This window comes from Cavia porcellus, unplaced genomic scaffold (genome assembly GCF_034190915.1).
Source record: "Cavia porcellus strain 051 isolate PalLab524CR breed Dunkin Hartley unplaced genomic scaffold, mCavPor4.1 scaffold_7, whole genome shotgun sequence".
NCBI lineage: Eukaryota > Metazoa > Chordata > Mammalia > Rodentia > Caviidae > Cavia > Cavia porcellus.
Genome location: NW_026947490.1, coordinates 24,541,464 through 24,567,069, shown reverse-complemented (window position 1 = coordinate 24,567,069; position 25,606 = coordinate 24,541,464). Strand labels below are relative to the sequence as shown.

Sequence of the window (25,606 nt, the reverse complement as noted above, 5' to 3'; positions counted from 1 at the left end):
CCTGTGCGTTTTGACTGAGTTCTCTTAAGTGCTCAAAAGGACAAGGAGATTTGGAGTGCCAGTTCCTTGCGGCAAGAACGCCTGGCTTCCTGGTTGACAACCGGAGGTAAACTGAACAAGTTTACAGGAGGCAACGGAATGACAATTTCGATTAAAAATTTTGTCCTGATCCTCTGACCTGCAGCCAGTTCACTACTTTTTTTGCCCGTCCTGAAAACTGAACTCACAGCCTTTGCAAGTAGCTATAACATTCTTAGCTTCTTTTTATTTTGATTTAGTGACAGGGTCTCACTGAATTGTTCAGATTGGGCTGGATTTTAGGGTCTTTCTTGCTTCAACCTCCTGGGTCTTGCGCGCCACCGCGCCCAACTTTCAGTTTTTTCAGTTCTCACCTGCGAAGGGGAATAACAGCGATTCTCCCTAAGACGGTGCGAGCCTGACAAAACTACGTTTGTACACTGCCTTGGAACCCAGGTCGCGGCTTTCCGGTGGAAGGTTCCGTAATACAAGCCCCGCCCCTCTCTGCTCTCCATGACGTCACCGGCCGAGGTATCTAGTGACACCATCTCCGCCAAGCCCTACTCCAGCCCCTCTTCTCCGGAAACCTACGACTCCTGGGACCGACCTCCGGCTTTCGGTTATTTTTTTCTTCCCTTCCATTCTTCCACCTAAAACCTTTCACTTTTTCCACCTTCCTTCAAGCTAGCAGTTTTCAGTTCTTCTCGCTTGCTGTCTGGCGAGTTCCTCAAAGTCATTTGCTCTCAGTTAATCGCCTTTCAGTCCCCACCCGTTCGACTTAGTCACATTACCCCAGCTCGGTTTCTTTCGGCTATTTCCGCCTCCTACAGCCGTCTCTCTTCGGCTCTTTTCGGATTGATTTTTTTTTCGGTCCAGTACCCATACGCTTCGACTCTTTCCGGTGCCCCATTCTTTCTCTAGCTCTATCCTTATCATCGTCTTCGGCTGTTTCCATTTTCTTTTGGCTTCTCGTACCTCTCTGGCCCAAATCACTTTCAGCTCTTTCTGGCTCACCCCAGCCTCCAGCAGTTGCCGGCTCAGCTGTTTTCGGCTTTTTTCGCCTCTCCTCGGCCTCGCTTCCCTATCGGCTATTTCCGCCAATCTTCGGACGAGCAGTCGGTCCTGTCCCTCCGCGTGACGCAGCCCGGGCCACCGCCTCTCAGTTACCCCTCCCTCCACGCCCTTCCTCCAGTCTCAGTGTCTAGGTTCCTCCCGGTCGTGCCGCCATTTTGTGTGAATTCCTGACTGCGGCGGGGGCGGCAGCCGGGGCACTTAGGGCGGGCAGACCAGTCGGCCAGTCTCTCTGTGGCCCGTTTCCTCTCTTCCTAAAATCCTTTTTTGTTTTTTTTAATCCCTCTTCGCTCGCTCACCTCTACTCCCCTCCCCCTCGCTTGCTCCATCGCGCGCGGTCCGCGCTAATTACACCCAACCAACCCACTAGTGTCCGTGTCCTCGGGTACCCCGCCCCGGACCCGTGGGCGAGTGTGTGTGGGGGCGCTCGCTGAGATGAGGGCCCCGCGCCCGTGAGCGAGTGACCGGCCGCGGGCTGCGGAGAAAGCAGGTGGCGGGCGGCCCGCCGGGGCCTAGGCCGCGCGGCCTACGCGGAAGTCGGCGCCGAGGTGATTCCGAAACCGAAAAAATACAGACCCAGTTCCCACCAGGAGCCCTCTGAGCCGAAGTGTGCCCCTCCCGCCACGCCCAAGCAGTCCTTTTTCGTGCATTCACGTCCCCTCCCCCCCAAGGATCCATGGAGGCCGCGCCCGGGACCCCCCCGCCGCCGCCATCAGAGTCGCCGCCATCGCCATCGCCGCCGCCGCCATCATCGCCTTCGCCTCCTCCGTGTTCCCCCGACGCCCGCCCAGGCTCCCCGCACCTCCTCCACCACCGCCTCCCGCTCCCTGACGACAGGTCAGGCCCCCGGCCGCGCCGGGGCAGCGTCCCCGGGGGGAGGAGGAGGAGGAGGAGGAGGAGGAGGAGGAAGGGCAGCCGCCATGTTGGGCCGGGCCGCGGAGGAGGAGGAGGAGGAGGAGGAGGAGGAAGGGCGGGGTCGGTGGGTGTCTCTTGCTCCTCGCTCTTTCTCGCTTGCTTTCTCTCCCGGCCTCATGCGTTTCCCCCCCCTCGCGGCGCTCGCCCGCTCTCCCTCGCTCTCGCTCTGTCTTTTTTGGGCGCCATGCTGAGGGGAAGGTGAGGAGGCGCCCCCCGGACCCCCGTGCCCGCCCTGGGGAGGGGGCGCCGGGGGGCGCTGTGGAGGCCCGCGGGGTCCGCGCTGCCCCTGCGCCTGGAGCTGGCAGCCACCGGCCCGCCCGCCGCCTGGCTTCGGGGCGGGGTGGGGGAGGGGCTCCCGGACCCTTTTTGGGGGGGATCTCAAGCTACAGTCCCTCTCTTAGGGGCTTGGAGTTGGGGGTGGTCTTCTAGCCCCCGGCAGTATCCTTTCTCCTGGGGGAGGTGCGCCCTGCCCTTCTTGGATAGGCACCCGAGCTTTCTTAGGCAGAAAGTGGGGGTTCGCCCAGTCTTAATCTTTCTAATGGGGGATCTTTGATGGCGGCTCCTTTGCACTTTTTTTTTTTTTTTTTTTTGGCGGGAGGTGTTTTCTAGCTACACTCCAGAAAACTGAATCGTGGGGTGTATCTCTAGCCTTTTTGATGAAACCCCCTCTTTTGGAGGGACAAGCCCTTTCCCCACGCTTGTCCGTAGCGGGAGGGGTTCCCTCTTTTTTCTTAGGTAGGTGACCAGGGGGTGGGACCCCGGCCGTATTTTTTTTAGGGGGCGTTTGGTTCTTAGCTTGGGAGAGGAAGTTGCCCCTAGCTTTCTTTTGAGGTTCGCCTCTCCGGTATAAAAAGGGGCGCCCATCCCTTCCCGGAAAGAAAAGGTTTTCTGGTGCTTTGACTGCGGGTGGAAAAGGACGTCCCTCACCCCTTTAATTCAGTTCGAAATGGGTCCCCACGCCCTTCTCTGGCGCGTGATAATGGGGCCAGCCCCGCGCCTTTCAGATGAGCTGGGGACCTCTGTTTGCCTTGCTAGAGCAGTGGGCGTTGGGATGCAAGGTCGCTCACCCTACCTGGTGGGGTAGGGAGCCAAGGCTGGAGAGAGGATCTGAGCAGGAAAGGTGGGATTCAGCCGGCGGGAGAGCAAGTTGCCGAGGGAATGGGGGTGGGGAGGGGAAGAGAACGCGCTGGGCGGGCGGCTGTTCGGGCGCAGCCCAGGCCGGGGCTCAGCCAGGGCTCCCCCCTCAGGCCCCACGGCCCCTTTTCCCCCACTTCCACCTCCCCCTTTTTCCCTTTCTCCTTCACAGACCATACTTTGCTTTTTAAAAGAAATGCCACCCACATTCAGAGACACAAGTGCAGCAGTTTGGTGAGCGTTTACAAATTTTTTTTTTTCCTGTTTTAATTAAATGTATCGTCCTGGGACTCGCAGCCCTTCGCAGCCCGACTCCAGTTCAAGGAAATAAACAGATTAGCAAAGGTCTGTTCGCTAAGCCCACGTTGGGCTTCCGGGGCCCCCTCTCTGGGGGCAGGTGCATTACTCAAAGGTGCTCACATGCTTTATTCGACCTCTAAGGAGTTCTCTAATGTCAGAAGTGTATGTCTTACAATGGGTTGGGATGGTAAGTAGCCTCTTTTATTGAGTAATTCAATTATCTCCCTCTTTTTGTCCCTTTTCTTGCCTGCCTTACTCCTCGCCTTTAGACCAAAAGTGATGCTTGAGAGAATGAATTTATATGTTCAAATCAGGTTTCTAACCCTGTTGAGCCCTTTTAGACTTGCACATCCTTTCAATGTTTAATTTTAAAAATTTGACGTACACAGTTTTCTCAAAGAAAAAAAAGTATTACTGTAACATGACAAAAATCAGACTCTTGGGGACCCTCTTTCCATGTCAGTCCATTACTTTATCCAGCCACGTGTAGGAGACAAGTTTACTAAATTTGGTTTATGATACTTGCATTCAAGTTAAAGTTCTCCCCACCTCTCCGCCAAAAAGCTTGTGGTTCAAGTAGGTCCAGTTTCCTCATTTTATTCCAATGTGTCTTATGGTGACAGACGTTTAAATTGAGCAAGTCATTTGTAAAGTACTGTTGAAGCACAAAATGTGTAAACTGTGTCAAGCCCAATCTGCCTGTCTCCACTGCTCTTTGTTGGAAAGCACATGCCTGACTGTGAAAAGTTGATACCAAATGTGTTACACGCCCAGTCATGTTGGAGAGAACACGTCTGGTCCCCTATCCTACCCGTACAAAGGAAAAAAACAAACAGAAATGACTTGCAGAACCAAACACCACTTCTGATGTGTTTTACAAGCATAAGTTTTTGGGTTAAAAGACAAACACGTTGAAGTTACATTTTCATTCTAGTCCACTTTGGTCCCTTACATACTTTGTTAGCAATCTTTCTAACACACAGCCCTAGCCTTCTCCAAAAGACAGTTTCTTTTTTTCCATTCTTAGGAGAAACGTGTTCACTCACGTTTAGATGAACTGCAATTCATTAGGCCACTTACTTTATTCTTAATATGTTCACAACTGTGGTGCAGTGGTGGTCTTGTGTGTAAAATAAGTTATGGGAGGAAGAAATTCCCAGAATGAATAGTATCCTGTGAAAAATGTCCAAAGCACAAAACGAACACACTGTCCAGTCTGAAAAGGAATTGCGCTTATTTGGAGTTTCCAATCCTTGGTAAAATTCTTCCTCCAGGAGCTAAGAGCAGAAACTGGATGTTAACTGATGACTCTCAAGTTTATAGAATTACTAAATTGAAGAATGCTTATTTAAGTTTAGTTTTTTAAATGCAATTTTAAGGACATACTGTTTGTGAAAATTTTAGCAATCAGCTGAATCTGCAGATTTTCTTAAAGGACACACTCAGACACATCAACACAAGGGTTTTTTTGTTTTTTGCTTTTTTGTTTTCTCAAAGGAATTTCATCAAGTCTAAGAAGCCCCAGTAATTCAATCAGACTGCATTTTGGTAAACCTTGTTTTTGAAATGTCACAGTACTACCTTTTTTCTCCCCTAAACTGATGTACCAGTAGTAGTTAAAAATGAAATTAATGGATGTTGCAAAAGAAAAAGAAAAGGGTGTCACTCAGAATGCCTGATTTAACAGCAAATTGTAAACCCTTAAAACCTTTTAAATTTTTGTTCTCTCAGAGAGGATTTATTTCACAGCAAATCTAGATCTCCCATTAGAAACCAAACCAGTTGTGACCATAAAAGTATGAATGTTATAGTCAAAATCGTTCGTTTTTCTTTAGGAAAAATACAGAATTTCCTAATGCCAACCCATCCCATCTTACTGACCCTGAGTCAGGTTTTCAGTTTTGAAGGTTTAAATTTTGGATTCCTGACAAGCTAGAATTTTAGGTGGAGCTAGCTATTTTAGAAAACCACTACTGTGGTTTTTCTTGAGCCAGGAAGGCTGATCCCTTGGGAAATGTTTTCACACCTGTGGAAATGAGGCCTTCTTAGCTATTTACTGCCGGACAATTTGGCTTTGAAGTTTGTAAATTTGCATACAGTTGAATGTAGAACAATTGAGCCTAGTCAGGGATTCATCTTCTAATAATGCCTTCACCTCTGCTCCTTGCCCTTAGATCTCTTACCTCCCTGATGGAAAGAAATGGCTATCTCAAGGTTTCCTTAAGCTGTTCACTTGTGTTCTATTTTTGTGGCTCCTGAGTAGGGGGAAACATTTCTTTATAAAGGCCAGATCTAGTTACAGTAAAATACCTCTGGTGAAAATCACTAATGAGACTTTAAGTCTCTCTGGATAGCTTTAAGTCAAGTCATGTTCCAGAGAACCTAACTGGTCCCTGTGGACAGTATCTTCTAGTGCCACAGCAATTGATTATAGCCCTGTTTGGGGAAGTTGAATTATAGAGCAAATAGTGAAAATGCCAAGTTGAGTAAGGTGCCTAACCTGTATGTAGCAAGGCAGGCAGCACAGCTGCTGCTAAGAGGAGAGAAAAAAGGAGGTTCTGTAGCTTCCTGGCAGTTGATGTATATTAGGCTCTTTCAAGGACTAGACTATGAGCAGTCTGCTTATTGGTGGAGAGAATCCCGTTGGAATAAATGACCAGTTTCAGAATTAGAACCTAATATGGAAAAGCTGCCAGTTCTGGTGGCACTTGAAGTTCACTTTGATGAGTAAAAGTAAAAATGAGATTGAGGGGAACCAATATTAATGGATTTAGCCTTCCAAATTTTTTGGCCTAGACTTCCTGCAGAGCTCTTTGCTTTTGATATTAATGTAGACGCAATCTTGATGATGATGTGCTGAGTTTTTGTGTTAGTAATAATGTGAGGTGGGCAGTAAGATTGGTATATTACCCACCGGGGCCATTGTTACTCGGTTGGTGACAATAATGAAGATGGGGCCTTTTGGTTCGTGGTAGATATAGTTGCTTTCTTTAGGTTGTTTTTGTTGTTTTGTTTGTTGAGACAGGATCTAGCTATAAAGTTCAGGCTGACCTTGAATTCACTTTGTAGCCCCCCCCACCCCTGGCCTCAAACTCGCAGCAATCCTTCTGCCTTAGCCTCCTTAGAGCTGGGATTACAACAGGTGTGGGCCACCACGCCCACCTCTTTAGTTGCTTTCTGTTATGGATATTTATTTTATAGCAGAACGGTGGATGTTTGCTGGAAGCATAGTTTATTTTTACTTTTCCTGGTCAAATTGCATTGGGTAAAGGATCTTTCTAGTTTTTAAATATTTTTGCCATGTTGCATATGAGTGGATTAGTGACTTAGCTCCTTGTTTGTCAGGCAAATGGTGACATCCTTTTGAAAACTTGGAGGTGGCAACAGGATGTGGAGGAAGACTGTGGGTTTTGGAGCCAGATAAGAGTGCCCAGGCCTGGCTGCTCCCTGGCAGTGTGCAGTGGGCCTTGAGCATGGTGCCTACTTCTTAGAGTCACTGTGGCCAAATGGATACAAGGGTAACACTCCCACAATGCTCAGCATTCAGTGAGTCTTTCCCAACTATGTAAAGGTTCTAAATGGAACATTTACAGTCTCCTGGGTAAACTGAAGTAAGGCTGATGTCTGCATTTTTGAAGGCAGTTGATCTATCTTTCACCTTTCAGGGTTCTGGTCAGTTTATTTAATTGCAAAGAGCTGCTGATTGGGCTTGAAAGTAAGTAGAAGCCATTTTACAGCATTTCCTGCTTGCCCAATGTCCTTACTCTGGATGCTAAAAGAGTGCTATTGTCTCGAGCAAATACTATTGTCAATTATCTTGTTTTTTCTGTAGTGGGAGAACTCAGCCCGTGGTGTATGCTAGGCTAGGCAAGTACTCTACTGTCTGTACCCCTTTTATTTTATTTTATTTTTTGTCTTTTTCCTTTTTATCGGTACCAGGGATCGAACTCACGACTGCCTGCTTGCAAGGCAGGTGCTTATGCTGCTGAGCTAAATCCCCAGCCCCACCCCTTTTATTTTTAATTTTGAGACAGGACCTCCCCATGTGGCCCAGGCCATCCTTGAACTTGTGACCCTCCTATCTCGGCCTCATACCTGGCTGTCACGAATCTTTTGCACTTGGAATCTCAGTCAGTGCTACAGCCATGGTAGGGCTCCTGAGAACTGGAAAACCAGGGAACTAGAGCTTGAACCCACCAGCAGCTAGTGAGTGCTACCACCTTACTCAGTCTGTTGCCCTTTCCAGAGTCTCTGAGGGGACGGTCTGTCAGGATCCCACACGCCCGAGTATTTTGGCTGAGTCAGTTAAGGTTTTTATTCATTGAGCAGCCAGGCTTCCCCCACACTTTTTCTCAGCACAGAAACGTTTTTGTTTGAGTGTATAATGTACGAAGATTCTGTCTGGGCTGAGGACTTTGGTTATAGAGTTGGGCCAAGGTCACCTTTACCACCTTAATATTCTCTGGTCTGACCTATCTTTTGCAGTTTCTGGGCTCCATAAAGACTTGCTGGTGCTGCACTTTACTGATCCACAGGTGCAAAGTCCATGCCTTAAAAGCTGTAGGGCTAGGAGCTGGGCGTGGTGGCACTTACCTGTTATCCCAGCACTCGGAAGGCTAAGACCAGGAGGAGTTTGAGACCTGCCTGGGCAATATAGTAAGATACTTTCTCAGAAAGCAAAAACAAGTTGTAAGGTTAGCATAGATGGCCTGATGGCAGGCAGAGTCATTAAGAGACGTGGCCGGCCCAGAAGCTGGCTGAGACCAGTTTCCTTGTCCTAGTTAGGGCTCAGGTGGTCACCCAGAGTGTACTTCACAGCGCTAAGGCTGAGTATCCTGCGGGCTGCTCTGCTCCTTCCATGCAGTGCCCTCTGTTGGTAGAGAGATGAGAGTAGTGGGCGGCTGGCACCCCGGATGTGACTTCTGTGTTAACCACTTCTAAGCCAGTCCCCTTCGTCTCCCCAAGAGGTGACAATGTCTCTTCTACTTGTGCACTGTGGATTTTGTGCTGAGGGCTTCTCACATTAGCTCGTTTGGTGCAGTGGCGTTTGGTGCTGTGGCGATGCAACAGAAAGGGGAAGTCGTTTATCCCAGGTCACAGAACTGGTGTGCTGGAGGCACATTTCTTTCCCCATTGTGCTGTCCCAGATCTGGTGCATTTTTCTAACTGCAGGTTATACTCATTAGGAGGATATGAAGTCCATTTATTGATTTGTCTTCTTGATCGTAAAACAGTGACAAAAGAGGTTCAAGTTAGATGTGGCTTTGTGAAACTTTGGTTTGAGAGGAATATAGAAGAAGTGGTATGGGTCAAGTTAAAAGGTTGAAAGCCACTGCAACCAGGATAGGAGTGGCTTTGAGCTGCCACTGCTGACCTGTTTTTTTGTAGTGAAGGTGTATTATTGGCAGACAGCCACACCCATTTGTTATATTGGCAGTGTCACTTGGCAGCAGGGAGTCCTTGGGACCTAGACCTTGGCCCATAAAGCTGACAGTGTTACTCTTTAGCCCTTGCTGGCCTCCTTTCAGTGGTGGTCCGCCCACACATACCCCACCCCCATCCCCACTGCTATTGTGGTGGGAGGGAGTAAAGGGTACAGGAGATCTGTTGCAAGTGCGCTTGAGAGACATGAGTGTCGTGGGAGTGCCTCACTCCCTGTCCTCAGTCTGCAGCAGCTCTTACATTTCTATATTCTGCTTTTTCCAGGGAATGAAAAGGCTCAAGCCTGGGCTTTTGGGGGAGTGGGTGACGTAGGATTGAATTTGCAACCTTGTGCTTGCGAGGCAGGTACTTACACCACTGAGTTAACCCCCGCCCCAAGCCTGGGGTTTTGAATATCTAAATGGAAGGGATTTTCATTCATTAGGACTAGAAACTGGACACCAGTTGAAGCCTAGGTGTGGAAGTGGATCACAGCTAACCCATCCTGCTATGGCCCAGCCCAAGGATTTGGGTCTTGACACTAGTGTCACTTGTCAAATGACCATTGCAGCTGGCTTGGATTATTGCCCTTCTCATTTTCCTAACAGACAACATGGTTTAGATTTCCTTGGGATTCTAGGTTGGCCCTGCCACTGCCCAGGGCACCAGAGCAGTCAAGTAACCAAATCAGATGCAGGACATTGCAGGCCACTTCCCTGGGAGGCCTTGTTCACCTGTCTATCTCTTCACTTAGCCTGGCTGTTTCTAGCCAATCAGGAAGCCCTTGATAAGACTCAAAAAATGAGTTTATGACAAGATAGTCCTTCAGGGACCTCATCAGAGCTTGAAATGCTTTGCATTGCTGAGTGGGGTTCTTAGGAAATTATCTAAGAGGTTTGGGTAGCTGACACAGACACTCCATTCTTCTGCAGTGTGTCCTGAGCACCCTCCCAGAATGGGTCTGACCTTGTGCTGGGTTTTATAAACTTAGGGTGACTGTGAGCTTCTTTGTTTTCCTGTATGGTGTCCACAGGCGGCTGGAAATTAACATTGTTGTTTTTCAGATAATTGCAACTATAAGAAGAGATTATGTTGTTGGTCAGAAATTTCAAATTTAGGGGCCAGGTCTCTTGTTAGGAAAATAGTAGTACTTTGCCTTGATCCAAAATATGTTGAATGGAACCAAATTGATTCTCCTAAAAAATTATAAACAAGATGTCTTTTATTCATAGTTAAATAACACTTTCCTCCTGGGAGTAGTAGATATCTGGCTGCCTTGGGTGAGATCCAGCACCTCTGCAGCTTTCAGCCTGTTGGCATGAGAAGGTGGTTAGAAAACTTAATTCCTGAGAAGCAAATTCCAGAGGTTGATCTGCCAGGAGAAACTTGGATCTGAGATCTGTGTTTGCTGATTGAGCAAGGCTCTATTCAAAGTAATAGGAGTGGAAGAAGAGGTGGTGAGGCAAAGGAAATGGCAGGTTTGTCTCCGTGAGGCTCTTTTTGCAGGTTTGGGGTGGGTTTTGTTCTGTTTTGTTTTTTTGAGCGGGTTTCCCTATGTATCCTACACTGGCCTTGATCTTGCAGCAGTCCTCCTGCCTTAGTCTCCAAGTACTGGGATCACAAGTTTGTGTCTGTTTTTTTGTTGTCTGTTCTGTGAGGTTTGTGTGCTTGCAGGAGTTCCAGTTGCGGGTGCTGCGTGCTTGGGGGCAAAGGTGTTCAGTTTCCTGTTAGTGGCCTTTGCAGTTAACCTCCCACAAGTGTGCGCTTTGCTTTCTGCCTTGGAATCAGTCCTATTTATTTCTTACTGGGATTGCTTGGATCTTTCAGTGTACTTCTTGTTTCCTAAACCATCCAAACATCTTTGGTCACATTTTTAAATGCCATTGTTAGAAGGACTGTACCAATCTTACTTTTTTTTTTGTCTTTTTCCTTTTTATCGGTCCTGGGGATTGAACTCATGACTGCCTGCTTCCAAGGCAGGCGCTTATGCCGCTGAGCTAAACCTCCAGCCCCGATTGTACCAATCTTGTATCTGTGCATTTCAGTAGTTTTTACTCCTAAACATTTGGTGAGCTGGGTTTGTGCTCACTGCTCCTGGAATTCACCCCATGACCTCATCCTGGAGGTTCCCTCCTTGCTTTCTCCTGAAGAAACTGGGGATGTGAGATGTTTAAGAAACTTGTACAGTGTCTTGGTGCTCATTTTGCCAGCTGTTGGAATGCAGTCATACCTAGGAACCTGGCTGCTGTGAAACTCTTTGCATTTGGTGCTCTGCACAGCTTAAGGTGTTTTTCTGGCGATGAGCATTTCTTTGACATGCACAACAGCCAGAACTTAACAGTGTGGATTGCCTCATGACTGCCTACCTTTTCCTGCCAAAACTGTTTGGCCCTTGTCACCTTTTGGAGTCAATTAACAATGAGTACCAAGAAATCACTCTACTGTTTCACATATTCTGTTTTATATATATATGTCTTTGTTTTTTGCACTCAAGTTATAAATTTCAAGGTGAGGATTGTTTGTCAGTTGGCCTGTTTAGTACATTATTCTTTTTCACATAGTTTCTATTGTTAAGAGCTGGGGAAAAAAACAAACCTGGAGCTTGGAGTCAGAAAGTCTTGGTAGTGGCACCCCATTAATTCCAGGAACTTCGGAGGCTGAAGCAGCAGGATCACAAATTTAAGATCAGCTTGGGCAATTAAATTTAGTAAGATCTTTAAAATAAGAAAGGCTTAGGGATATATAATTCAGTGGTAGAACTCTTGCCTGGCTTAAGTGAGGCTCTAAGTTCAATTTTCATAGTATTAAAAGAAAAAAGAAAAAATTAAGTCCCAAACTCTGGTTCTTCCTGCTATCATCCTACGGGCAAATTAATTTTGCCCCATCTGAGAACTTCACATATGCTAAGCAAGTGCTGTGTCCCTGAGTTATATCCTTGGTCCTTTATTTGAAAACATGTCTCACTGAATTACCCAGGCTGGGCTCCTCAACTTTCTTCCTTCTTCAGTTTCCCTATACCTGGGATTATAGGTATGGTATGTGTTTCCATTCCATACCATACTGAACTGCATCCCCAGTGGCCTCCCATCCCCTCCCCCCTTTTTTTTTAATTTGAGAAAGGGTCTAAGTTACCCAGGCTGGACTCAAACTTGGGATCCTGTGCCTCAACTTCCCAGAGTGCTGGAATTACAGGTGAGTGTCACCATGCCTGGCAGGATTTATTTTTTATAAGGTAAAAGATACTGCCATCTTTCCTAACAAAATTAACAAGAAGTTAATGTCTCAAATACCCGGTCTAGGTTCCAGTTGCTCTGGTATCCCCTGTCGCAGCTACCAGGAGGTGGTGGCTTGGGTTTGGATGCCTGTATGATATGCCATCTTGCTTGTGCAGAAATGAAATTCCCTGGTTGGCCTCTGCTTGGTGCTCAGCTGGTTGCTGTGATGATGGCATGTTCCATGGAAAGTTGTGACATCACAGAGTGGGCTGTGACCACATCTGAGAATGCTGAGGTGAAGGGAGACACAGAGCTCTGTTGCCCTCAATTTCTAGTTGATAAACTAGGTAGTAAGGACACGGAAAAACACATCCAGAGCCCAGAGATTTAGTTCAAGGGTTTCCTGGCTCTGAAAGCCCTCAGTGAGATTCCCCTGTGGCTGCTGTATACTTCCTAATTCAAGGGAAGGTTGTGGGGGCCTTTCTTAGGTGTGAAGCCTGATCTGATATTCTACAGGAAAAGGAAAGGCCCTGGGCCTTTGCGCCTGCGTCCGACAGAGATAGGCCTGGATCTCGGATTTCTAAACTTAGGCCATCGGTTAAACATTTGAAGAGGCTGAGCCTCCTTGTAATTTTCGTAATTTTGTCCCTAGTTAATGGGTCATTCAGTGCCTACTCAGGCAATCTGTTGAGAGTCTGGGCAGTTAATGATCATAACCCTGACCTTCATATTAACCTAGCTGCCTCATGAACATCAGGTAATAGCCACTGTTCCCATGAGTTCCTTTTTGTTTTGCCTCTTTTTTCCCTCATAAGTCAGATAGAGCCATAAGCCCCTGGTACCTTTCAGATTTGTCCAACTTTTTATTTTATTTTTTGAGACTGGCTTTATAGTGTAGGCTGCCTTTGAATTCACTACATATCCCAGACTGGCCTCGAACTTATAGCGGTTCCCTTGCCTCAGCCTCCTGAAGTGCTAGGATTTCAGGCGTGTGCTGTTCAAAACTCTTGCCTAGACAGTTGCCATGTTGCAGGCATTGTTCTCCCAGGGGCCTTTTGTCCTTTCTACCTGGGTCTGGCCTCTCTTTGTCTCTCTTCCTGTTGGTCAACCACCTGGTTGTTTTATAGCATAGTGTAGCTGGGAGCTGGGGAAGGGGAGATGCTGGTTTCATCAGTTTTGCCAGCTGGATTGATTGAGAGAGGGTGGCAGCAGTCAGCAGAGCTTGCATTGCCATCAGCATCAGCCAGTCTAGGGATGTTTGGTCAGGTGTGCTCATGCTAGCTGATTCTTCAAATCTGTAGCTCTGTTGCCTCCCAAGTCAGATGCTTCATCCTTATTGTCTGATTTAGACCTATTGCCCCTCAAAATAGGTACTAATGTTACCCACTCCACAGAAGAGATTAACAAGGCTCAGGTTATAGAGCAAGAGCGCTTGCTAGAGAAGAGGCAGAGTTGGTTGAGTTCCTTGTAGGAAGACACACGGTGCCCAAGCCACGAGACCATGTGGCATAGCAAGTTTCTTTTCCAAGTACAGTACTGTTTTTGCTGAGCCTATGGTATGTGATGAACCCCACACACATCTGTGCCTTGGGGAGTTGGCCCAGTAGGTATTACTTAGGCCAGGAGTCCAGATCTGTTTGACCCAAGAGGCGGTCTGCCAGCTCTGAAAATGGAAACTCAGATGCTCAGGAAGCTTTGTCCTAGAGGTTCAGGACAGAGAGCTGCCTCTAGGGAGGCCTTGGCTTCTTCCCAGTTCCTCCTAGGGGCCCTTTCCAGGCATCTCAGTATGGCTGGTCTCCTGTCTCCTGCAGCTCTGGTGGCCGTGTCAGCTACAGCTGTGGTGGGATGTTGCTGGGCTAGGCTCTGGGAACACAGCAGCCTCCTCACAGGCTGCCCTTTCAGGGTTTGCTCCTGCAAGCTGGTCTCAAGAGGATTTGGCAGGTCTAGATTGAAATGATTAGCACAGTGGGGCTTCCCCACTTTTCTTGGGGGATTATGTCATAGTCTGTTAAGCATGCTCCCTCGGTATTTAATCCCACTCTGACATGGATTTTGCTGGCAGCCTGTTAAGTGGCACTGCTTAAACCTGGTTGCCATTTTGTGGAAACTGCCTTCGTGCAGTTGTGTGAATGGCCCTCAGGATTCTACCCGCTCTCCCAGTGGGCTTGATTTCCTTTCTTTCCGCTGAACATAGTCTAAAGGAAGGAATCAGTCCTAATATTGTTGTAGGCCTTTTAGCCTGGCTGGCATGGCCCATGTGACCCTCAGCAGAGTTAGACTGGGCCCTAGCACAAGGAAGACCCACCCATACATCCACCTCAGTGAATGAATCATCGGTGATCTTTGTAAAGTTCCTGCTTTTCAGCTATTCCCTAGGTAGAGAGACTTCCAAGTTTGCACTGCCTGTTGCACAGAAAGTTGTGTAGTTGAACCCTTCTGAGCCCCGATGTGTCTTGGAGTGTTGGTAGACAGTATGGAGAATCCATCTTTGGGATCCAAATGCTGTACTTGCCCACCTTGGTAAAAATGCTTTAGAAAGAAGAGGCTTCTTCCAGAATCATTCTGGATGATGGTTAAGATGCTTGAGTGCCTTGGCTGGTCTTTTGTTGTACTGCTGCGAACATCCCCACATGTTAGGTTAGAGCAGTCGTGTGTTTGTCAGGGCCAACTCTGGCAGGGGGACTGTGTGGAGGCCTCAGAGACCCTGGACAAGACAGTCACTTGCTGTGCCAGATGGGGGGCTCCATGGGACTGCTGGCCTGTTCTGGCTTGGTTTTGACTCTGCCCTCTGTGTCATGGAAGCTATCTTGCTAACTAAATTTCTGAAGCATATCAGTTTTCTATTAGGAAAATGAAAAGGCAGGTAGCTTAGTAGCTGGTAGTGTGTAGGAACTCAGAAATGTTTGTGACCTGAATGGTGTCCTACCTCCTCAGCGTTTCCCATTCCAGAATACACTGTGGAAGACAGTGCTGTGGTCAGCATTTCCTTATAGATTCCAACCAGTTACCTTTCTAGGCGCTCTCTGCCTTTCTTTGTGTTTGTCCCCTGTGTTTCTCTGGGGTGTGGTCCTCGCCCGCCCACAGTATTCCCATGGGGACAGTCAGTCTGTTCCAGTCACCACCTCCAGTGACTACACAGCAGGAAGTTTGCTGTGTCACTGAGTAACAGCTCCTCCCTGGGGAACAAAGCAGTTTCCCCAGTCAGGTGGTGTGCTCTTAAAGTGGGTGAGGACATCCTGCTGGTTTTGGGGCCCCTGCCTAGCTGCAAGGTGCCTCACTTGTCAGGAATGCCACCCCTCTTGTCCAGAGGTTGCTGGGTGTCTCCCTGAGGAGTCCCAGCCAGCTGGCAGGTCAGGAAGAAACAGCAGTCTCCGCACATTGTTACATCTCCTGTCTTCCTTTGAAATGACAAAAAGAGCTTCCTGTCCTGGCTTCTGTTCTGGAGCTGCCCTTGACCTCTGTCTCTGGAGATCTGGGAGGCAGTACCATTTGGGGTTTAAATCAGATCCTTCCCCTTTGAATCGAGCGTGAGATTGATAGAAAAGCTCCTCTTGAGAGGCTGCTTGGTGTTTGAGGCACAGTCCCTGAGTGGACAAAGGAGTGATGTGAGTGAAAGGGTCATGGAGGGTCCTAAGGAAATGATGGTTTGTTTCTCTTCCACAAAGCCCCTAGACCCTTTTGGGCTCCTGCCTAGCTGTTGCAGTCCCAAGGCCTTTTTCCTTTGACTTGTTTTGTTACTGTTTTGTGGGGAGGTAATGAGGATTGAACCCAGAGCCTCATACATGCTGGGCAGGTGCTCTATGAGTGGGCTAAATCCTCCCTTTTTTGAGACTTTTTTTTTTACTAAATTGCCCAGGCTGGCTTTAGATTTTGATCCTCCTACCTTGGCTGTCTTTGTAGCTGGGATTACAGGCATGCACCCCCGTGCCTACCTTTATGACTTTTGACATTATCTTTATCTCTTTGTGTCCTAGTTAACTGAGATGGATGGAATTTTTATGCTCACACACAAAACTTGCTGTAGTCATTCATAAGGAACTTTTTTTTTTTTTAAATCGGTACCGGGGATCGAACTCATGACTGCCTGTTGCAAAGCAGGCGCTTATGCCGCTGAGCTAAATCCCCAGCCCATCATAAGAAACTTTTAAGAGCTTTTTTTTATGCCACTGAGCCACAAGCCTGGTCCTCTTTTGGAGCTTTTGAAGTTAATTTTTGTTTTGTTTTTCTTTCCTCTGCTGCCTTTTATACTTGTAAAAACTGTGTCTGTGGGTTTGGCTTGAAATCTGGATTCCTTTTCTATCTGTCGTCCTCCCTGAACACTCCCTCACCCCCACCCCACCCACAGCGTGCTGCTGGCAGTGTCTGTTATATTTGGAGAACACTTTCTAAAGTATTGGGCATTGGGGTGACATGGGAGTCACAAGGCGGAGAAGGAGGTGAAGCAAGTTACAGGAGGGAAGGGGAAAACAGCCTCGGCCTAGGAGAGTTCCCCTTGCTCTAGTTGCTCAGCATCCCTGTCTGTCTGTCTGTGTCCCCATCCCCTGCTCAGCGATGGGACTGACAGTAAATCAGACCAAGAAGCCCAGGGCCCACAATGTCTACACCAGTGGTTGTTAAGGAACCATTGTGGAGTCCTTCAGTATCCCAGGCCCTCTGAGGAGCATGGAGAGCTGCGTGCAGGTCACTCCTGGTGCAGACCCAGGGCTTTCCCACCACTGTCCACCGGCACCATCTCTCCCCTCACTGAGTGTCCCTGGGGACACAGCCTCCAGCAGCCAGGTCACGGTGCTGCAGGAGGGGTGCCAGTCCTGTATCCCTGGGCCAGGCACTTCTGTGGTCAAGGGGGTTTCAGAAATGCTACCCAGTGAGATAGTGGCTGCTGCTGCTGCTGAGGTTCTCCAAGGCCCCTAGTTGCCTCTCCCTTCCTTCCCTCATGTGACCACAGAACCTGCTGCCATCGGCTAACAACGGTGGTCCTGAGGGACATTCAGAGACATCCTAGCTTGGGCTTGGGTTTGTCTACAACCTTTGCTGGTGGTGTCCCTGTCTTTTTTTTATTTTTCATGGTTCCAGGAGTTGTGCTTTCTGCCTTTTGTAACTAGGCAAATGCTGTGTCACTGAGCTAAACTCCAGCCCTAGCCTGCTAGCAGTGGTGCCTTTACATTTCATTGGTTTTTCTACCACCACCCTTCCAGTCAATTACACTCAGGCACAGTGCTTTTGGAGTGAGATGAGGTGGTTTTCACATCCTTCCACGGCCCATCCCGAAGATCACAGCGCTTGCCCCCACTCCTGTGGGTTCCCCAACCCTGAGCCCTTGAGTTTTGCTGTTGACAGCCCCCACTTCATGTTGACTTTGGGGTTGCTTTTAGGGAAGATGGTGAGTTGGAAGAAGGTGAACTGGAAGATGATGGGGCAGAGGAGACCCAGGACACCCCAGGAGGGCAAGAGAGAAGTCGGAAAGAAAAGGGGGAGAAACACCATAGCGACTCAGATGAGGAGAAATCTCACAGGAGGCTGAAGCGGAAACGGAAGAAAGAACGGGAGAAGGAGAAGAGGAGGTCAAAGAAGAGGAGGAAATCCAAGCACAAAGTAGGTCCAGGAAGGTTGGCGTTGCTGCACTGCTGGCACAGGACCTGTCCTGTCCGCCCAGAGGGTACTCTTCTTGGTGTCTGTCTTAATGAGCTGGCAGCTTGTGCTCCACTGCCACTGAGTGCCCCCAGGTGAGGCGATTCAGGTGGAACATGGTGCGCTTGGGGCACAGGCTAGTATTGCTTGTCCGGGGCTGTGTGCAGGACGGCCACCTGCAGCAGTCACTAACTCACCTCTCCTGTCACTGCAGCGCCATGCTTCTTCCAGTGATGACTTCTCAGACTTCTCAGATGAGTCAGATTTCAGCCCGAATGAGAAGGGGCACCGCAAGTACCGGGAGTATAGCCCCCCATACGTGCCGGTGAGTAACTGCTTGGCACCCTGGCGGCCAGGGAGTCGGGACCAGGAGTACTCCAGGACCCATGTTCATGGAGTTCTTTCCCCATTTGGGCTTTCTCTCATGAACTCCGTGTGGACTTTAACCCTATGATATTAGGTGTTATTTTTGTCCCTGTTTTACAGGTGAGGAAACTAGGAGTTAGAAAATTTCAGTGGTCGGGGCTGGGGATTTAGCTCAGCGGCATAAGCGCCTGCTTTGTAAGCAGGTAGTAGTGAGTTCGATCCCCGGTACCGATAAAAAAAAAAAAAGAAAATTTCAGTGGGGTCACCAGCTCTAAAGTAGAGGAGATAGGATTTAAACCTGGTGACAGATCTCTGTAAGGCTTGCTCTTGAGCCTTTTCTGAGCTGTGTCTACTCCAAAGCCTTGGCAGGACTCAATATGTCTCACTGGCCCAGGTGACAGCTGAATACTTTCTGCTGTCCATAGGTGACTTGTGGCAAGAGAAGGAAATGGTCAGGGGTATAAATTATCTTAAAAGGTTTGTTTGTTTGTTAAAGCTTTTATAGTGAGAGGTCAAATACTGCATTACATCTTTGAATTGAAGAATATAAATTTGTTCAGCACATTATTTGTTCAGTTTGCGTATATTTTTCCCCCCAGAAAAATCCAGCTTAAATGTAGATATTTTAAAATTAATGGACTTTGCTAGGCATGGTGTCACATGCATGTAATTCCAGCTCTTAGGAGCTGAAGCAGGAGGATTACTGCAGTTTAAGGCCAGGATGGGCTACATAGTAAGTTCAATGCCAGCCTGAAATAACGTGGTGAGACTCTGTCTCAAAAAAAAAAAAAAAAAAAAAAAAAGAAAGAAAGAAAGAAAGAAAAGGAAAGGAAAGAAAAAAAAAAAAGAAACTGGACAAATAGTACAGTTCCCTTATCCCTCACATGAGGCAGTCCCCCTTATCCTTGACACCTGCACTAGTGTGATACATGGTTATACTGCGAATTGCGTGCTGATCCATTAGTGTTCACTGATGTCCTTCACTTAGGTTACAGCTCTGGGTTTGGTTGCAGCATCACACAGTAATTTCACTGCTTGTGCTCTTCCCGTTCATCTTTGGCTTTTTCCCCACCCCAACTCCCAATCTTTAGTCTCCGCACTTTTGGCTGTTCTGAAATGCCTGTCTTGGTTGGAACCATACATTTCACAGTATTTTGGAACTGACTTCTTTCTCCTTGCAATATTCTTTCATTTATTTATTTATTTGTTTGTTTATTTATTTATTTATTTTGAGATGGGGATCACACTGTGGTGCCTAAACTGGCTTTGAACCCCTAGCCTCAAATGATTTTCCTGCCTCAGGCTCCCCAATAGCTGGAACTGCAAGCATATATCATGGCACCCTGTCTCAGCAACATGCTCTTAGGGTTTCTCCATTTTCCTTTTCCTTTTTTTTTTTTTTTTTGCCATGGTGCTGGGGAATCTAACCCAGGGCCTTGTGTATGCGAGGCAAGCACTGTTTTCATTGTTCTGTAGCTCTTTTCTTTGCCTTGCTGTCTGAACACATAATTAACCTGTCCATTCCCTTTGTGTATGCATGTGTGTGTGTGGCTAAGGATCAAACCTGGGTGCTCACACCTGCTCAGCAAGTGCTGCGCAGCTGAGCCATATCCCCAGACCTGTGTGTTTTCTCATTAAAGAACATCCCATTCTTTCTATGTATATGTGTTTTCCTCTTTTCCGGCACCACTTGGCATAAGCACACCTTTAGAAAGCATCTCCTGAAACTGCTCTTTAGTGTGGTTGGCAGGCAGGACAGTAATTGAACTCCAAGGCTTTAGAGTGCTTTCAGAGCATGGGCTTCCTGCTGATGGACCCCTCCCAAATGTGGTTGCCCTGGCATCCCCGGCAATGCCTCTTCTCTCGCCCTTGGTTTACTAGGGGTCACAGGGCCTGGGTTTCTGCTTGCTTTGAATGGCTGCCCTTTCCTAAGAGCCGACACATTGTCCAGCCCTTCAGGGGAAAGCCAGGCCCCAGAGTCGTCTGGGGCAGCTTGTGGGCACCTAGGAGGTTGGTGGCCCCCAGTCACAAGGCCAACTGATGTCTCATCCCTCTCCCCGGGACTTACAGTCCCACCAGCAGTACCCCCCATCACATACCTCATCCCTTCCCAAGAAGTCCTACTCCAAGATGGACAGCAAGGGCTACAGCATGTACGAAGACTATGAGAATGAGCAGTATGGAGAATATGAGGGGGACGAGGAAGAAGACATGGGCAAGGATGACTACGATGACTTCACCAAAGAGCTGAACCAGTATCGCCGCTCCAAGGAGGGCAGCAGCCGAGGCCGAGGTGAGCCAGCCAAGCAGTGTCTCCTCTAGGGCTGAGGCCAAGCAGACTGCAGTGCCTGACCCTCCAGAGGCTCACCTCTGGGAGGAGACACAGGTGGTCATTTAGGAAGGGGGGAGGTGTAAAGGGCTTTGGTGAGCTCCCCCGTGGTGTGGTGTGGTGGTGTCAGGAAGATCATTCCTGGCCAGACTGAGCTCAGGATAGTGCCAGGCTGGTAGAAGGCAGGGAAAAGGCCAGGCTGCCTGAAGTACAATTTTTTATTTATTATTTTTTTGTCTTTTGAGACAGGATCTTGCTGTGCAGTTCAGGCTGGCCTTGAGCTCACTTTGTAGCTTAAGCTGGTCTTGAACTCGCAATGATCCTCCTGCCTCAGCCTTCTCAGTGCTAGGATTACAGGCGTGAGCCACCACACCCGGCTGAAGTGCAATTTTTAAAGTTCATTTCAGGAGAACTGTGGGGAGAGAGGAGAGGGACAGCTTCTTTCTCATCTGGGCCAGTCTATCAGATGCTCACTGCCTTCCTTATCCCTGGTTCTCATCACCTGACCAGGTGTGGTTGCAGCCCAGGCCTCTGCCACACCTCTAGAGCTTGAACCTGTGGCCTACAGTCTGTGAGAGCATGGTGGGGGAGGGCCAGGCCCCAGAGATAGCCCAGCCTGGAACCTTGGAACTGTCTCCTTCCAGAGACAGCCTGGCCCAGGGGGCCTTTTGATTTTTTTTTTTTTTTTTTTGTGGTGAGACAAGGTCTCACTGTGTAGTTCAGGCTGGCTTTGGACTCACTGCATAGTCCAACCTGGCTGTGAATTTGCAGCCATCCTCCTGCCTCAACCTCCTGAGTGCTAGGATTATAGGTATGTGCCACCATCCTTGGCTTAGTTTTGCTTTTTTTTTCAGAGAGAGTCTCCTATGTAGTTCGGGCTGGCCTCAAATTCGGAGAGACTCTTGCCTCAGCCTCCTGGGTGCTGGGATTACAGGAACGTGTCACAGGCCTGGCCAGAATCTTCTAATTGAGAGTTTTTTCAGACTCGTGACCCCTGCCTGTTGCTAGTGGCCATACATTTGTCTTTCCTGGACACCTCCTTTTGACAGGCCTTGTGTTTGGGGGAAACCCTAGAGCAAACATTAAACAAACTTTGATAGCCTGATCTCATTAACTGATATATTCCAAATCTAGTTCAACAATCAGAATGATTTCTATTCTCTTTCCCCATAAGTCTTTGAAGTCAGTGTGTGTTTTGTACTCGTATCTCTTAGCTTGGAGCAACCATGCTCCAGGTGCTTGTGTGGCTGGTGGCTGCTGTTGGGCCCTTCAGCCCTGAGGGGACAGGTACCTGGAAGCAGGGCAAGGGCTGCAGTGGCCTTGTGTCCCGAAAGCCAGGGTGGATGGCAGGGACCAAGCTCCAGAAGGGCAGCAGAGGGACTGCCTCTTTCTCAATGGGGCATAGATCCCCCAAGGCTCACTGTGAATCTCCACACAGGCAGCCGAGGTCGCGGCAGGGGTTACAGAGGCCGAGGAAGCCGCGGGGGATCTCGAGGCCGGGGCATGGGCAGGGGCAGCCGAGGCCGGGGTAGAGGCTCCGTGGGAGGAGAGCACCCGGACGATGAGGAGGACTTCTACGAGGAGGACATGGAGGTGAGATTTCCTGGGCATGGTGGGAGGAGGCTGCAGTAGGACCCTGGGCTGCACTGAGGGAAAGGCAGCCTCGGATGGCAGTTTCCTGTGCTTTAAATGTTTACTTTGGAAGAAAGGAGCTCTTTACATGGAGTGAAATAGAAAAGTTGTCAAACGGCAGGCTGTGAAGAAAAGCCCCTCCTTAGAGACAGGATCCTGAACGTCCTCCAGACTTGCTCCACACCTTTCCTGGGTGGCACCTGTGTATTCACCCTGCCAGAGGAGTCGCGTCCAGGCCCTGATCTTCCCACCCTTCTGTGCTAGCTGCTCTGTGTGGTGCCACTTTGCTGGCCTTGCCAGGTCCTACCGTCCCAGTGGCACATTCAGTCCCTCGGGTTGGTCCCCTGCCTCCAAGAGGGCAGAGCACACAGTTCCAGGCAGTGTGCCCCGGGTCTTCCCTAACGCTGTCCTGCCCTCTGCTTCTCTCTGGAGCTGCAGTATGGAGAAGGTGAGGAGCCCATGGGGGACGACGATTATGATGAATACTCCAAGGAGCTGAACCAGTACCGCCGGTCCAAGGATGGCCGAGGCCGAGGTGGGCAGAGGTCCTGGAGGTGACATGCTGGGCATGGGACCCAGGAAAGGTCAGCAGACTGACGCCCTCTCTGCCTCCTGCAGGGTTAAGTCGAGGCCGGGGCCGGGGCTCCCGGGGTCGAGGGAAAGGGATGGGCCGGGGCCGAGGCCGAGGCAGCAGCCGCGGAGGAATGAACAAGGGTGGAATGAATGATGATGAAGACTTCTATGACGATGACATGGGCGTGAGTGACTCCTCTTTTAGATCCCATGATTTTGGCCAAGGCTCCTTGTGGAAATTCCTGTTTTTTTTTCAACGAGTTCCCCTGCTCCTAGCAACCCTTCCTGGGGGCTGATGGGCATTGTCATTTCTTGTGGGGGCTGCTCTGCAGGCAGGACCCACTGTGTTTATAGGCCCAAGTTGTCAGCATGTGCAGCCTTCTCAGTGGTCTGTGCTTCAGCAGCTTCTAGCAACTCAGCCAGTTAGCCTGGGAAGCCTCCCAGGAGGCTGCAGTCTGTGCTCCGGGGGCAGATGGGTCCCTGTCAGGCAGGTGGAACTCAAGCTCTCCACTGCCCATGGCTCAGGTGCCAGTGACTTTCCTGCGCCAGCACCAGTACCTGGCCCAGCCCCTGCAGCTTTGGCGTGTTGGTGCCCTCTTATCCCCTTTTCCTGTTGGTTACTCACCGGCCAGAGCCCATCTCCACCCTTCCTGTGGGTTCCTCACCATACCGTGTGCTGTGCTCCTTACAGGATGGCGGTGGAGGCAACTACCGGAGGGGTGACCATGACAAACCCCACCAGCAGTCTGACAAGAAGGGCAAAGTCATCTGCAAGTACTTCGTGGAAGGGCGATGCACGTGGGTAAGGAGCCTCATGACCTCTGGGAGTTGAATGTTGGGGGTGAACCCAACTGTAGGGGAGTAGGGAGTGATTGTGTGGTAGTCTGTGGTTCCAGGTCACCTGTTGGCACTGAGAGACACCAGGCGGGCCTGGAGAAGGCTCAGTCCACTTCTCAGCGTGAGGAGGACCAAGAGCAAGACAACATACAATTATTATTATTATTATTATTTATTTTTTGTAGCACTGGGGATCAAACTCACGACCTCACACTTGCCAGGCAGGCCCTTATGCCACTGAGCTAAATCCCCAACATACTATTATTTTGGTTTCACAGACTTTTTTGGCCAAATTTCTCACCTCATTCTTATGACCTCAAGGGCATGTATGAGCTGATGCTTATGCAAAGATGTGATGTTTCCTGCGTAAGGGATGGGAAGGGCATTACTAGCCTGTCCAGCGGGAGTCAGCTTGGGCTGTAGACTTGAGAAGAGTTGAGGGCTGGGCGATGGAGCGGTGGCCGCAGTGCTCTGTGGGAACTGAGTGTGGCTGGTGGCTTTGTCCAGCACACACGCACGGGCCCTGTTGCTCCCATGTGTCTGTCTAGGGGAGAAATCAGTGCGTGAATACACTGGATGTGAACTATTCCATGTTCTCATCACAATTCATTTCTTTTTAAAAGTTTATATGTATGAGCAAATAAAAATGAGTGGCCATTGCCAAGGGTACAGGGAAGTGGATAGAGAGCAGCTTCAGAAAGTGTGGCTCCACTGGCTCCGGCACAGAAGCCTCAGTCTCAGAGCAAGGAACCTGAGGGCAAGTGGGCAGTGCTCAGTGACTCGCAGGTGCCAGGCTCCTTCTACCCTTTGCTTGTCTTTAAGCATATGGCTGTGATCCTTGTGTTTGCATAATGGCTGCTGTGCCTCTGGACATCACATCCAAGTACGAAGAGGAAGAAAAATGGGCTAAGGAATGTTTTTTATTCAGAAATTTTCCTCTTCAGCTTTTGCCTGTATCTCATTAGCTGGTTCTGCAAAGGAGGCTGGGAGATGGCATACTTTCAGCTAGGCACATTCTTCCCCAGACTAAATGAGGGTTCTTTTAGGAAGGAAGAAGTGTGAATTTCAGGTAGGTGATGCACAGCAAATGGTTTAAAAAAAAGATGAGTAATGAGCAGGATGGGAAATAAGCCAGGAAGACGGAGAAGACAGTTGAAAAGTGGCAGGCATGGAAAAGTGGTGATGGCCGTGTTGGGAGAACAGGGAGCCAAGAGGAAGGCACGTGGGCAGGTGCTGGGGTAGCTCTGCTGGGCAGAAGCATCAAGGTCAGAAGCCTGCCTTTCCTGAGACCAGGGGCCTTGGCTCTGTTCTACACAGTGGCGACAGTGCTTCCCTTTGTAGACAGGCGTAAGCGACGGCTTGCAGCACCACCACCTTACGCTTTCTGTGCTTCTCTTCCAGGGAGACCACTGTAACTTTAGCCATGACATTGAACTGCCAAAGAAGCGAGAGCTCTGCAAGTTCTACATCACGGGGTTCTGTGCCCGAGCCGAGAACTGCCCCTACATGCATGATATCCTTTGCCACTGCTGCAGCTGCAGCTGCAGCTGCTCCCCCAGGTGAAGCAGGGCTCTGCATTCCCCCTCACCTCTGCCCCATGGGGGGCCTGCTGGTCCGCTCTGCAGGCCTGCGGTACGCCTGCCATGCGTCCTCTCAGCACACGTTCTCCATGTTGGCTTTACACAGCCTGAGTTGTTTTCCAGCTGGCTCTGTGACCTTGGGCAAATCTCTTTAAGGTCCCCCTTCGTTGAGGGTCTGAGGACACAGCCCCAAGGCCAGCTTGGTGGTACAGAAATTGTTCTGGAATAGGAATTTTGTGAGTCATGTTTCTGCTCTGGTCTGCTGCCAGCCCAGTGGGCAGCCTGAGAAAGTGTCCTCAGCTGTGGGCTTCACTCTTCATCACTAGAGGAGAAGGGGTCGGGCTCTGTGTGGGAGGACCCATGAGGTGAAGCCTTTGCCTTAACTTGCTGTGAACGTGACTTTCCCTGTAAGCTGTACCACACAACAGGGAACTGCATCAATGGGGATGACTGCATGTTTTCCCATGACCCTCTGACCGAGGAAACGCGAGAGCTCCTAGATAAGGTAAGGGTGCAGAGCCACACTCACAGGAGCCAGGAAGCCTGCCTGCCACAGCCTCAGTGTTGTTGCTGTCCACTCCGGCCTC

The 25,606-nt window shown here is 49.3% G+C and overlaps 1 protein-coding gene across 13 annotated transcripts in view; it reads left to right on the top strand.

Annotated features, from left to right (window-relative positions):
* The first annotated feature begins 413 nt into the window (after window positions 1–413).
* Window positions 414–25,606, top strand: part of Zc3h4 (zinc finger CCCH-type containing 4) — a 39,030-nt gene continuing 13,837 nt past the window's right edge. The window contains exons 1-11 of one of the 13 annotated variants that reach the window (XM_063252958.1): window positions 1,830–1,926; window positions 3,311–3,372; window positions 17,447–17,666; window positions 17,917–18,027; window positions 20,139–20,361; window positions 21,836–21,990; window positions 22,462–22,564; window positions 22,648–22,787; window positions 23,294–23,404; window positions 24,841–24,952; window positions 25,415–25,524. In XM_063252958.1, coding sequence (XP_063109028.1) covers window positions 3,335–3,372; window positions 17,447–17,666; window positions 17,917–18,027; window positions 20,139–20,361; window positions 21,836–21,990; window positions 22,462–22,564; window positions 22,648–22,787; window positions 23,294–23,404; window positions 24,841–24,952; window positions 25,415–25,524 — 1,323 coding nt within the window. In that variant the 5' untranslated portion in view covers window positions 1,830–1,926; window positions 3,311–3,334. The other 12 variants (XM_063252957.1, XM_063252962.1, XM_063252963.1 and 9 more) reach the window with 12 other exon arrangements.